The sequence below is a fragment of the Muntiacus reevesi genome, chromosome 2, assembly GCF_963930625.1.
Source record: "Muntiacus reevesi chromosome 2, mMunRee1.1, whole genome shotgun sequence".
NCBI classification, from domain to species: Eukaryota; Metazoa; Chordata; class Mammalia; order Artiodactyla; family Cervidae; genus Muntiacus; species Muntiacus reevesi.
In genome coordinates this window covers 249106654-249119418 of record NC_089250.1, presented here as the reverse complement: position 1 = coordinate 249119418, position 12765 = coordinate 249106654, and the positions used below count along the sequence as shown (strand labels likewise).

At 31.3% G+C, this 12765-nt stretch overlaps 1 protein-coding gene across 6 annotated transcripts in view; it reads right to left on the bottom strand.

Moving 5' to 3' along the window:
* The window catches only part of NFAT5 (nuclear factor of activated T cells 5), a 115014-nt gene that overhangs the window by 43742 nt on the left and 58507 nt on the right, over positions 1–12765 (bottom strand). For 4 of the 6 annotated variants that reach the window (XM_065925655.1, XM_065925656.1, XM_065925657.1 and 1 more), the window contains one exon: positions 2290–2848. In XM_065925655.1, coding sequence (XP_065781727.1) covers positions 2290–2848 — 559 coding nt within the window. Of the gene's footprint in view, positions 1–493; positions 622–2289; positions 2849–3298; positions 3361–12765 lie in introns of those variants that run through there. The other 2 variants (XM_065925659.1, XM_065925660.1) reach the window with 2 other exon arrangements.

Here is a 12765-nt window from a genome sequence, read left to right as displayed (position 1 = left end):
TAATTTTCACTACAAAATGCCTAAAACAGTTTCACATATATCATATCTTAATTTCTAGGAATATCTAGAAGAGACACTGGGCTACTGATTCTCAGGATATTTAGGTGAAGAATTTAAGAAAAATATGTAATGCTTAAATAACTGAGTAGTTTTTTAAAAACTGTTTTCTTAGCAAATTCTTTCCTTTAACATTTTAATTATACAAAATGCTATTTCCATCTTGAAGATAAATAAAAACTGCTGTACCAAAATATTTGAGAGTGTATTTTCTATAATGCAACTTTGTATAAATTGAAAGTTTATGGCAAAATTTCTTTCATTTTCTAACATCTATGAACTTGTTTTTGAGATCCTCTTAACAATTGTTTCCAAAGACCTATTTTTTTTATATTTACATATGGTTTTATCCTTTCCTCAATAGAGTTCTTATAAATTCAAAGTTTAAATTTCTTCCATCATTTTCATAGGCTAGTGTCAAATGTTTTTCCATTACCTAAGAAGCTGGACATTTCTTCTGCTGCTTGATGAGTTTCTGTTCCATGAATTATTTCATGAGAGATTTTGTCTTGACAAATGTTATTATACTTTCCCTGGGTAACCTCAAATCATTTCTAAGATATATCTATCATACAAAAGCAGAAGCAGAAAAGATGTATGTCAAGATATCTTTTTAACAGCAACTGCAAATCATGTGTGTTGACTAACTGTTAAGTCAAAATTTTATTTGTTCTTCATCAGAACTTTAACATTTATTTCAGTATAAAAATGAAAATCTCTCTTATGGAACTTAAAAAAAAAAAAACCACTTTCTCCACAGAAGTCCAAATAAACACATACCTGTATTTAACGACAGATACATATGAACCTTTTATATCTATGCTACTATGTTTCAGAGCATTATTCTACAGGTAACAGTTCTACAAAATGTCCTACAATTGTTGACTCTGCTAACAGCAATACTTTTGGAAAGGGTATATAAATATCTTTTAGATAATTTCCTAACTTGGACTTTCTAAAAATGAAAAATATTTAAAATTTAAAATTTTTTTATTTAACTACATCACCCCAAAGGAGTAACAGGCATTTTTGATTAACTATATCACCCCAAAGGAATAATGGGCATTTTTTATTTAACTTCATCACTCCAAAGGAGTTTTAGATGAGAGTAGAGAAGAGAGTAGTATAGAATAATCTTTGCTTAAACGGTAGATATTACTTTTAAAATATACTGAGAAAATATTTAAGGACAAGTTTAAGAAACAATAAAGATATTCTCTGTAACTCTCAATCAGATTTTTAACTAAAAATCCACCAATGATGTAACCAAATAATGAACCAATCAAAAGCATCTCCATCATATTCTGTGACAACCTAAAATTGTAGGAGATCCTGGTCAACTAAAGGACCATTCAAAAAAAGTAATCTCTCAAGATCCAGTAAGTTAAACTTTATCAAACTACGTTGAATATACTGTAGGAAAATGTAATCAGAAGTCTAGCAACTAAATGTTACAATGAAAGTATCAAAGGAATTAGAAAGTTAAGTCATGGTATTCTATATTTTAGAAGTGAACGTTCTATAATATAGCTACTGAAATATATTTAGTATGTGTTGTAAACTGACAGAAATGAATGAAAACTCAAAATAGGTACCATGATTCTGTTCTATTACCCTTTATACATAACCCGGAATCACAGAAAAAAAAAGTGATGTATTTATTTTTACAGAAACTCTAAACTTGCAAAATATATTAAACAAAAAGCTTAAAATAAATACATGAGTCTAAATCGAGACTCAAACTATCAATTTAGTTTTTTGTTTTCATCAAATAAAAGGAAAATAAGGTCTTCACAAAAATGGAAATAAACTGAATCATATGGGGGAGACAATGTGAAAGAGAAAACAAATTAGCCCTCTGTAAAAGTCTGTTTTAGCTAGAGCCATTATATTACTAGCTATCTCAATGAATAAAAATATTTTAAAAATCTTTTAAAGTATAAATTCATCTGAAATTTAAGTTATTTCTTAAACAGATTATTTTCATTTTCTACTACTTAATCATACCCTTACTAAGATACCTACTGGCAAAATTTGCTGGTATTTTATTACCTTCTCTTGTGAAACCTGATCATTTTAAGTTAAAATTTTCTGTGATATCAATCAATGATAAAATTAGTATCTTTGCTTTAGATGCAAACTTGAGCTGAGCAATTAAGAAAAATGAGGAATGACTTATTTTTTTGTTTTGCATAATGGTGAGAGAACTTTAAAAAAAATGTGAATACCAACCCATTTCCTGCTTTTGAGTTGCCTTTGTTGTCCGTGGTAAGCTGAGAAAGCACATAGTGAGGTGCTTTGGCACTGTCGGCATCAAATATATCCATATTAGATTCTTCACAATCTCGTCGTTTGACCCCCGGCCTCTGCTTTGGATTTCGTTTTCGTGATTTACGAGGTACCTCAGTGTTATCATTGTAGGAACTGGTGCTCATGTTACTGAAGTTGGAGGGGGAATCCTCCATCCACATACTGCAGCTCTGCTCAGATTCCAATCCACACCCCTCATCCTGGCAGGACATCCGACTGTTATCCAGCAAGTCCTCAGGTGGTGGTGAGATGTACAAGACTGTGTGCCTCTTCGGTGTTGATGGATGCTGCTGAACTGTGTTACTGGTTAACTGCTTTTCACTTACCCCTCGGTTACTTACCCCCAAGGCTGAGGAGCAGCTCTCGACTTGCATAGCCTTGCTGTCGGTGACTGAGGTAGAATAAATGGTAGGGCTGGAAGAGGTGGTAAAGGAGCTGCAAGCACCGCCCATGGAGGAAGAGGAGGGAGCTGAAGAAGCATCTGCAGTGTACAATTTAAGAGTAAATACACTATACATGTTTTCACCTATGCTGGCTAGCAGTCCCATTGAAAAGTGATTTGTGAACTGATTGTTTTTCCCCATAATGAATAGTTGGAATTTGGTTAAGTTTTAGAATATAAATGCTTCAAGCAATACAAGGCCTAAAAAAGCACAATTTAAAAAAAATGCCAAAATAGCATTATTTAACTTGTTATAATTGATAGATTTTTAAAAATCTAATTTAATGTTTTAAGCTGTAAAGCAAGAATAAAGCTTTTATTGCCTCAGTTGGATATTTCTATTGAATTTTAATCATTTAAAATAAAAATAAAAACCCCAATATGAAATATATGCTTGTGGTCCACATTCAATGCCAATTAAATAATTCATTATAGAATTTGAAAAGTGGGACTGTGCTTAGCCACAAAATATTAAAATAAGTTTCTAACCTATGAAGCAGAGAACTACAGGTCATTTTTAATGCAGACACTCCCTGCTTCAGAGGCAAATCCTGGAATAAAAATATGAGAAAATAAATGAGAAAAGAGCTGCTGATTATTCCAGATATCAATTATAAAATGAGAAATAAATAGAAAAAATATATAATCAACTGAATTGGAGGCAAAATGGAACTGGTACCGTCACTATGATTATTTTAAAATCTAGAAGAATAAAAATGAAAAAGGCTTGATTTGGAACAGGGTGGGCTACAGAAGATAAGCAAGTTAACTACTGAGGGTTTCCAGAAGTTGGAAGTGGCAGTTCAAAACCATGATCTCTAATAAATCCATCCTTTATGGCAGAATGAAAAACAGAGGAAGGACTTATTAATGGATGGATTTTTCTTGTAAAGTACTCGATCATACATTCAGCACTTGGTTACCACTGTCCATTTACTCTCTCTTTAAAAGGTCTATTTGATTTTAACTATTCAGGGAATTTCTTCAGGTGAGTAAACAGTAAATTTTATTGACTGAAGTCTAATGAAAAAGAGTTGAACAGAAAAAAAAATCTCTGGAGAAAATCAGATCTATCAATAGTTCTTATAAAAAGGTTTTTCATAAACTCACTTCCCTTGCCTATGCCTAACTGAAAAAGTCAAAAGTAGATCTTTTCAAAATGTGTGGCCACTGGCAGATCAGTTCATTGAAAAATATGACTACTAAACCCTTTAACAGCGTAATCTATGGAAGCACACTAATGTTACAGTTGGAAGTTATCAGTCCTATATAATTTTATTTTGTATAAGATACAGAAGGGTTTATAATCATAAACATATACAAAAATTAAAATGGGCAACATGTGACAACTAAAAATATGTTTAAATTAAAATTAATTTTTATCTATAGCATGTATGCTACTGTTTTAAAGTGGCATGATAAAATTTAAAACTGTGATGTGCAGTTACTAGAATTGCAACATCCACATCAACTATGTAAAGAGTGAAATGTAAGCATGCCAATGTTTAGATAATCAAAAGCCAAGTGCCAAAGATCTATTTTTAAATTGAAAAAATGCACCAAAACACTCAAATCATTGAAAACAACTAAATTCACCCATAATTTTTCACTGTTGTCAAGGCTGAAGAATACTGTCATTAATATGAGCCATATGTAATGTAATTTACATAATGCCACATGGAAAGATTTTTCTCAACTACCATGAGTTAAGGCACTTAATGCAATTAGATGATACCAGTTCCATTTTCCAGTTTGTATCCTTGTCAAATGCAGTAGTTGAAATTGGAAAAATTCAGTCACTTTAAACTGCATTCCAATTTAAAGAAAAATTTTATCAATTTTGTATCATGCATTAATGCAATGTTTTCTTAGTAAATAAATATTTTAAAAGATTTGTAAAAACTACAAAATTCTAGATACTAATGTCAGTGACAGTTTAGGAGCTGATTTGTAGCCACTTTGGGTTTAAATAACAAGGTTTTTCCTTATTTTTTTGAAAAACATGACAGAATTCATTTTAGAAAAGATAAAAAAGGTATTATGTCTAACATTCCTCCATCTGTTCCAACTATTGGCAAAAAAGAAACTACATGTGTATAAGTCTATGTTCATCATTTTCAGAGAAATACAAGTATGCAGCATGCAGTATTTGCAGTGGATCACACAAAGCATGCAACATGAATGCTGTGAACTTGTATTTCTACAAAGACGTTTTCTCCGAACCACTCTTTGAATCTAGGTACCATGCACATGAGAATGCAGAATATGAACATCTCAGGGATCCCTGTCCATGAAAGACGGAAAGTTAGGTAAAATGTAATCTAGCATTGCTCTTTAAAAGTATGCATGATTAAATCATGCAAGTCTTATTTAAAAATCATGGTTATAAAACTCAATTGATATAATTGTACATAAATATCTATTCTGGGACAGGTATGCCAAACTGTGATATGATACCCTACATAAGTTAAAATATTCTCTACATTTTCCATGGACATCTAACACACATTTTGAATGTTATACCTGCAGTTTCCTGGATATATTTATTAAATTAAAAAGTTTATGAGCACAAAACTATTAAAGCTGAAAACATAAACTGTCAAAAGACAGTAGCAAACATCTTTTTTTTAAATTACTTTTTAAAGGTTACCTCAGTTTGATCCTAAATTACTAAAGTTCTACTTATTTTAAGAACATAATGAATATAAGACAATTTTTTGAACTATAAAACTCTTTACAATAGTATCATTGTTCCTCTGATGCTGATGAATATGGTGTATAAAATCCTTCACAAAAGCATATTACATTTTGGTTAGGAAAACATCACCTAAGTGCATTAATAATGCCAGGTGAGGTGGTAAAGTAAGGGATAAGAACTATGGGCCCCCAGAAAGCACGGACAACATCTGTCTCATCTTAGACTCCCCAGACACGTAACATACTATGACTTTCATGTAGTAAAAATCCTACTTTTTAATTAAATTGATTTATGGGAAGGTCAGTATTTCCTATGTATGCTGAGTTACACTAAACTGGTAAATAAATGTACCGATGTGTTCATAATAGACACATAACAGGTTTTTTTTAAAGATTTACTACTCAAAATGCTTAGGCTATATCTTACTATAACAACATTAACTGCTACAGGGAAAGTTTGGAAGTAACTTAAGAGAGTTTAGAGGTAACTTATTTCTACAAAAATGTGCTAAGAACCTTGTTTCTTAAAACTTAGATATAAGTCAAGTGACCTACTTGTGTGCATGCACGCTCAGTCGTGTATGACTCTTTGCAACCCTATGGACTGTAGCCTGTCAGGGTCTCTGTCTATGGAATTTCCCAGGCAAGAATACTGGAGTGGGTTGTCATTTCCTCCTCCAGCGGCTCTTACCGACCCAGGGATCGAACCCATATCTCCTGCATTGGCAGGTGGATTCTTTACCACTGAGCCACCTGGGAAGCCCCTACATACTTGTAGATTAATACATAAATTTACTAAAAAATATAGCAAATTCTTAATATATTTATTAAAAATAAATGCATAAAATAATAGCAAGAACATTTTAGATTTCAAATCTGTGGATGAAGAGCCAAGGATACAGAATGCCAACTGTGACGTAATACATGGATTTTTGACTGTGCTAAGGGACAGCACCCCTACCCACTCCAACCCTCCATCGTTAAAGGGTCAACTGTATTATTAATTTGTTTGGAAAGATGAAAATGGAGTTTTAAATGATATTACATAGAGAAACCCATGTATATTTTACACAGTTTGCTTAAATTACATTTTAAAATTAAAAACTACTAGTTCTAGATTTGTAAACAAGAAATTAAATTATCACATCATTTTAGTGCTTTAAAAACCATAAAGAAGAGATGATACTTTGTGGACCTAACTAAACTTATTACAGAAAGCTATGAGATTAGAAACATTCTTTAAAGTTCTCAAAAGAAGCAAATACCTTTCACTGATTTTAAAAAATATAACAGAAATGACATTTAACTAAGCTTCCAAGATAAAAAATGTGGTCCCCAGTATTTAAATATGCACTTATATTTTATAACTTTTCAACATCAGTGCAAAATCAGTTGAGTTTCCTTAAAAAAAAAAAAGTCATAAAAATTTACAAGTGTGCTAAGTGAACCAATAGTGGAACGGAGAAGGAGTAAACAAGACTGTTCAGAAAATAGTAATAAAAAAACAACACAGGTGATCTGGAAACCATTTCTGGTCTAAAACACTTACTGTTCAGCCTAAGTTATTCTTTTTTTAAGTATTTCATTTTTCTTACTGGTAACAATGACTTCAAATCTAAGTATTTTGTTTGATAAAAGTCACCATATATAAGAACATATTTTCAGATCAAAGAAGAAAGATATTGACAGAAAAAATTTTATAAGGCCAACATTCATATTGCCAAGGGATTGAAAAATCTATAACACACAAAGTGGCTGCAAACCTGCTTTGTCAACACCTTACATGCCAACCTTCGTTTTCTACTTTTCTTCTTCTTCTTCTTAAAATATTAACGTAAAGTTTAAAACTTTACATAAAGCTTTAGTTTCAATCAGTATCAATTCACTATTTAGAAACAAAAAAAGAAAGGAAGGAAGGAAGAAAGAAAGAAAGAAAAAAAGACTTATGAAGAAGTCTGAAAACGAGACCGACCTATACCCTGGGTGAGATTGGATGGGTTAAGTGTCTCTGGCACTATTTGTCTTCACTATTGACAGACACTGTCACACAACCCACCACACGATGCCTGTCTCTGAATGGCGAAGCTAGAATGCAAGTTAAGTGTATTAATAGAAAAAACAACTAGCATCCCAGCATATAAAATAAGCAATTCAGATTACTTTACCAAAAAACAAAAATAAAAACAAAACAGAAAAAAAAAACCAAAACCCAAAAATTGTAGTGTCTATCATTTACTTTACATGTTTATAACAGTTTCAATTTCTCATTTGTACTTTTCCCACCCAACATAAGTTTATATGTTACAATAAGCAATGTTTTAAAACAAACTTTAAAAATTTAAATTAGTAACACCCAAATAAATGCATATGGGGAAATTTCTTATTCAAAATGTTTGTTAACTCATATTCACCAATTTGCTCTTTTGTTTACTAATGCAATCTAATCCATAAGCCAGAATGCTCTAAGTGTTTTTAAACTGTTCCCTTACCCAAATTTCCTTAAAGAACAGAAAATGTTATGTTCTGACAAATACACAAGAGCAGAAAAAAAAAAAAATCTGCATTTTATAGCAAAACAGTATTTTCATTTCTCAGGCCAGCTTCCAAACACTTCCTCATACCTCTCCCCCCAAAAGTTACTCATGTACACTTAAAAAAAATTTTTTTTTAATTAAAAAAAAATTTTGCCCATGCCACACAGCATGTGGAATCTTAGTTCCAAACTAGGGATAGAATCATGTCTCTGCATTGGAAGCTTGGTGTCTTACCACTGAACTGCCAGAGAAGTTCTAATTTACACTTTTAAATTAGATATGCTAGTGTGCATAAAATGCTTGATCCCAGTGGCTCTATTTTGTAAAAAATTAGCTCTACTGATGAAACTGAACGGTTTGTTACTGATTTACTACAGACCACCCTTTTCTCCTCCAGTTCATCAAACTGCCAGTCAGAATTCTAATACTATATAATAACTACTCTCTCACTTTCCATCTAAATTCTCCTGAAATAATTATTTTTACCTTGTCTGAGTGCCACTAATAAATATATTCACAGAATATTTATTAAATAATGTTTACTGAAAAATAAAATGCTTACAACATTTGCAAGTGTCCTGACACCTAGAGCAATGTTTTTAAAATATGTATTTTGTCCTATTCAACCCTAAGTATATAAGCACAGGGTTAAAACAGGTACTAAGTACACATTATACAATTTGTTTTTTAAATCTTCTCAGAAGAGAAAGATGCCTTCTATCATCCAGTGATTTAAAAACTACTAGGTAGCATCAGTCGTTGATATTATCCTCACACTCAAATAATTTAAACACAATAGGGAATAACTATACTAGCTGACAACTGTATTTGTTGTTGTCAAAGACCCCAGGAAGAACGAGGTTTAAAAAAAATAGACAGCGATTATTCTACCTGAAAAGTAATGTTTACTTGAAGAGAAAAAGAGAGATTACCACCACATTAACTTAAGGACTGGAGAGAAAAAGCAGTTCTGAGGGATGCTATTTGAAGGTCACTTCAAAGCTTTATCATACAATACATTTTAAAATAGTTTAGAGTAAATAATAAAGGCACCCCTGCCAACACCAGTCCAATGTCTTTACATTTCTTTTTTTAAGAAGTGACCAAAAAAAGGAAAAGAAAATAGTTTTTGTATCATCAAAATCTCCTAATTTAATTATTCAGAATGGTTTTACAACTGGATCTGGATTAGAGTGTATATTAGATCCAACTGTAGATAAAATAAAACATCTAGACAAAAACCAAAAGCAATAAATTGCTCTACTAAAAAGTTTTGATAAACGATCATCCAACTTTATCATTTAATGTTTTAAAAAGTGGGAAGAGCATTCTAGGAAGAATACTTAATCAGTCAAATTTGTGGAATCAAATCTGTGGAATCCCTATGATTCATCATCCTCCATCCGTTTTTTTTTTTTTTATTTACAAAGGTTCCCAGTGAGAGAGTGTCAACATTAAAGACTAACTCAGAGAGGAAATCCCACGGCCCATGTGTTGTCTGATACATAAAACTTCAAAACAATGTAAAAAACAGAGTGAGAATGGAAAGAAAGAAGCAAAACAAAGCTTAAAAACTTATTTTTATAAAAATAAGATCTATTTTTAAAAACCTTACTAACAAATGAAAGGAGAAATCCATGTGGGAGGGAGGTCAATGTTCATCTAAACATTATTAATCATCAAGCAACATTAAGTATCTATCTTCATAATAGCCTTAAGAAAGTTGTCATTACTGTCCAGTTACAGGGGTAATATGAAAAATTTACTGAATTTCCACAAGATTCTGTCTATATGATAGAAATGATAAGATAGCGATCAATTCATATTAGTTCTTTATGATTCCAAAGCTCAAGCTAATTTTATTGTATTTCACATATAGGAAAAGAAAAATAATGTCTCAGAAATAGGTGAAGTCTCTTGTTATATCCTACTCGTATCAATTCCCCTCACTCTAGTACAGCTGGAGTGTCTTTATGTATAACTCGGTTACTATTATCTATATAACTAATTATTATAAAATGGTTATGGTAACACCTTTTGCTTATTATCAGTCTTATTGGTAACATAAAAAAGTAAGTCCACTTCTGTACATTAACTTATTAATGTGAAATTCTACAAGACACAGGGAAAAAAGAAACTGTGTCTATTTGATATATGTATTTTGTCTATGAATGGTTGAGAATCTGTGCAGTTTCAGAATGCTATTCTAAAACTCGGGTGGCACAAAAATGTGCTTATTCTATCAGAAAATGAATAAATCACAATATTTATAAAAGTTGCTAAAAATTAAGAGGACAAAAAAGGTAAACATTTAGGGAATAAATCATTAATAGGCCATGTGTACTTTTTGTCAATGAAAATTTACAATATGGACAATCTCCCAAATTGGTAATTGTTTCTGAATTAACCATTACGGTCCAAGACTGCTGATGCTTTTTTCATTCTAATAATGCAGATGTTAGTAAACATCTATACACAGGTCCATACACACATATTTCTGTATGAATAAATGTATGTATTTGTATGTAATTTTATTTTATTTTATTTTTATATGTAATTTTAAAAAACAGAATGAGGGGTAGTTTTAAAACCTACTTGGTAACATGTTTGAAACTGACTGACTTTTGGAAGTGGTCCAGTTTTCTAGGAAAAGTAGGAATTGATCATATGGAATAACCAAGATCAATTCACCTTTCAGTTTACAACAATATCTCAATAAAGCTGTTATTTAAGAAAAATATCTGCCATATCTCTTTAAAACCCCTAAATTCTAATGTGACTGTTTTAGTTCTTAGTAATTCTTACTAATATATCTTAGTGTCTTATAACCTACACTATAGGATTAAAGAAACAACAAAAAGAATCCTTTCACAACTTGCATTTTTTATCTACTCCTTGAACAACTCTTTATTTTGCCAAAAAATATAATAAGTTCATGTGGATAACTTTATGTTAGAAATATGGCCTCTATCTTAATTACCAAAAACCTACAATATTCTTCAGGAAGTCTGTACTTTAAAACTTTTATACATTCACATATTGAATCTCAAACTACTAAGAAACTTTCTAGTGGGATAAAAACAGATGTTTTCAAAAAATGATTTAAAATACAAATTCCAGACTGCTGACTTTCAACTACACCTTCAGACTGTGACAGTTGGCCCTCTGGAGAGGGGAGACATTGTGAAGAAGGAAGCCCTCTTTCCCCTACTGCCAATCCAGGGTCTTACAAGACTGAAGATATTATAAATAACAGTATTAAAAGTGTGTATAGTGTAGAGACAGAAAAGGAGGTTTAAGAGACATTCTTTTACCCAATATTCTGGATTGTGGATTAGCAGCATCATGTTTACTCAATCCTTCAGTAATAAGTAAAGGGAAAAAATATAGATTGGCGAATCTGAGAAACACATTTTTAATAATTAAATAATTTAAAATGTACATGAATATCTATATGCCCAGTCTCTAAATTTTAAAATTTAAATTGATTCAGAATTTGTGAAACACAAACCTTTATGGCAGAACTAGAAGTCTGTTCCCACCAGGCCCTCATACCTGATAGCAGCCAATCCAGCTCCTTCAAAACTCTGAAGAATTAACTACATCAACAGTCATCATTTTTATGCATTTCATATTAAAACAGCAAATGCTATAGATTAAAAAAAAATCACAAAAGTCTAAATTAATGTATCTTTCCCTAAATATCTAGTCTTTTGGCCAGGAAACACTGAGTAACTGGTAATTTAATCCAAAACTCTTTTTGACATTTATGTCACTAAGGATATTAATATGCCAAATTTTTAAAAAGCGACTCTAAATATACATACTAACTGAACTCCCTACAATAATTATTCTGCAATTTAAACTTTCTTACCTATAATGTTATATGTCGAAGGCTCGCTCTATCAATAAGACACTAGAATTCTAGAATAAGTCTATGCTGGTTAAAAGTAAATATGTAAAAAAAAATTACAAATGGGTTTTAGATCACAGAAACTTTCTGTGTGTGAATATATGAAAATTGTCAAGGTCACCTCCTTACCCTTTTCACAATCTTACAATGTCAATAACTGCTTGATCTAATAAAAGACTTCATTACTTCAGAATACTTCCTTTAGTTAATTCTTACTTTCATGATTTTTCAACTCAAAGCCTTCATTCTAATTTATCTGGAGAGGATTATGGAGGGAGGGAGGGAGAGAGGGAGGAAGAACCAACATTCCATCAGTGACTCAAATTAAAAAACTTTCAATATTTATATATAAAAACTTCTAAAACTGAGTTTGGTATTATTTAAAAGGAAGTGTTGTTCTTTTTCCAAACCTAGCTAACATTTTTCAGCTTTTAAAAGGAACTGGATCTACTGTCAACAGATGTTAAAAAGCACAGAAGAAACAGACTTTTAGCTCTATACAGATTCAACATGGCTTAAAAAAAAAATCTCAAAAGATACAAAAGAAATCAGTTAGTCAATTTCTACCTGTGGATTTAAAGTGAAATATTTCATTTAAAATTTTTAAAAAATATTTTATTATCTGATACTATTTTAAAACTAAATACTTAAATTCCAGAACAAAATATTCAGTGCATATAAAATGAAACCAGGTCATCTTTACAATTCAATTACTAAAAAGTTCACAATTAAATCCACAGAATCTGTTAGAAAATGTCTGGCAACACATGAACAGTGAGCAGGGCTGGTATGTTTCTTGGCCATGGTTAAAG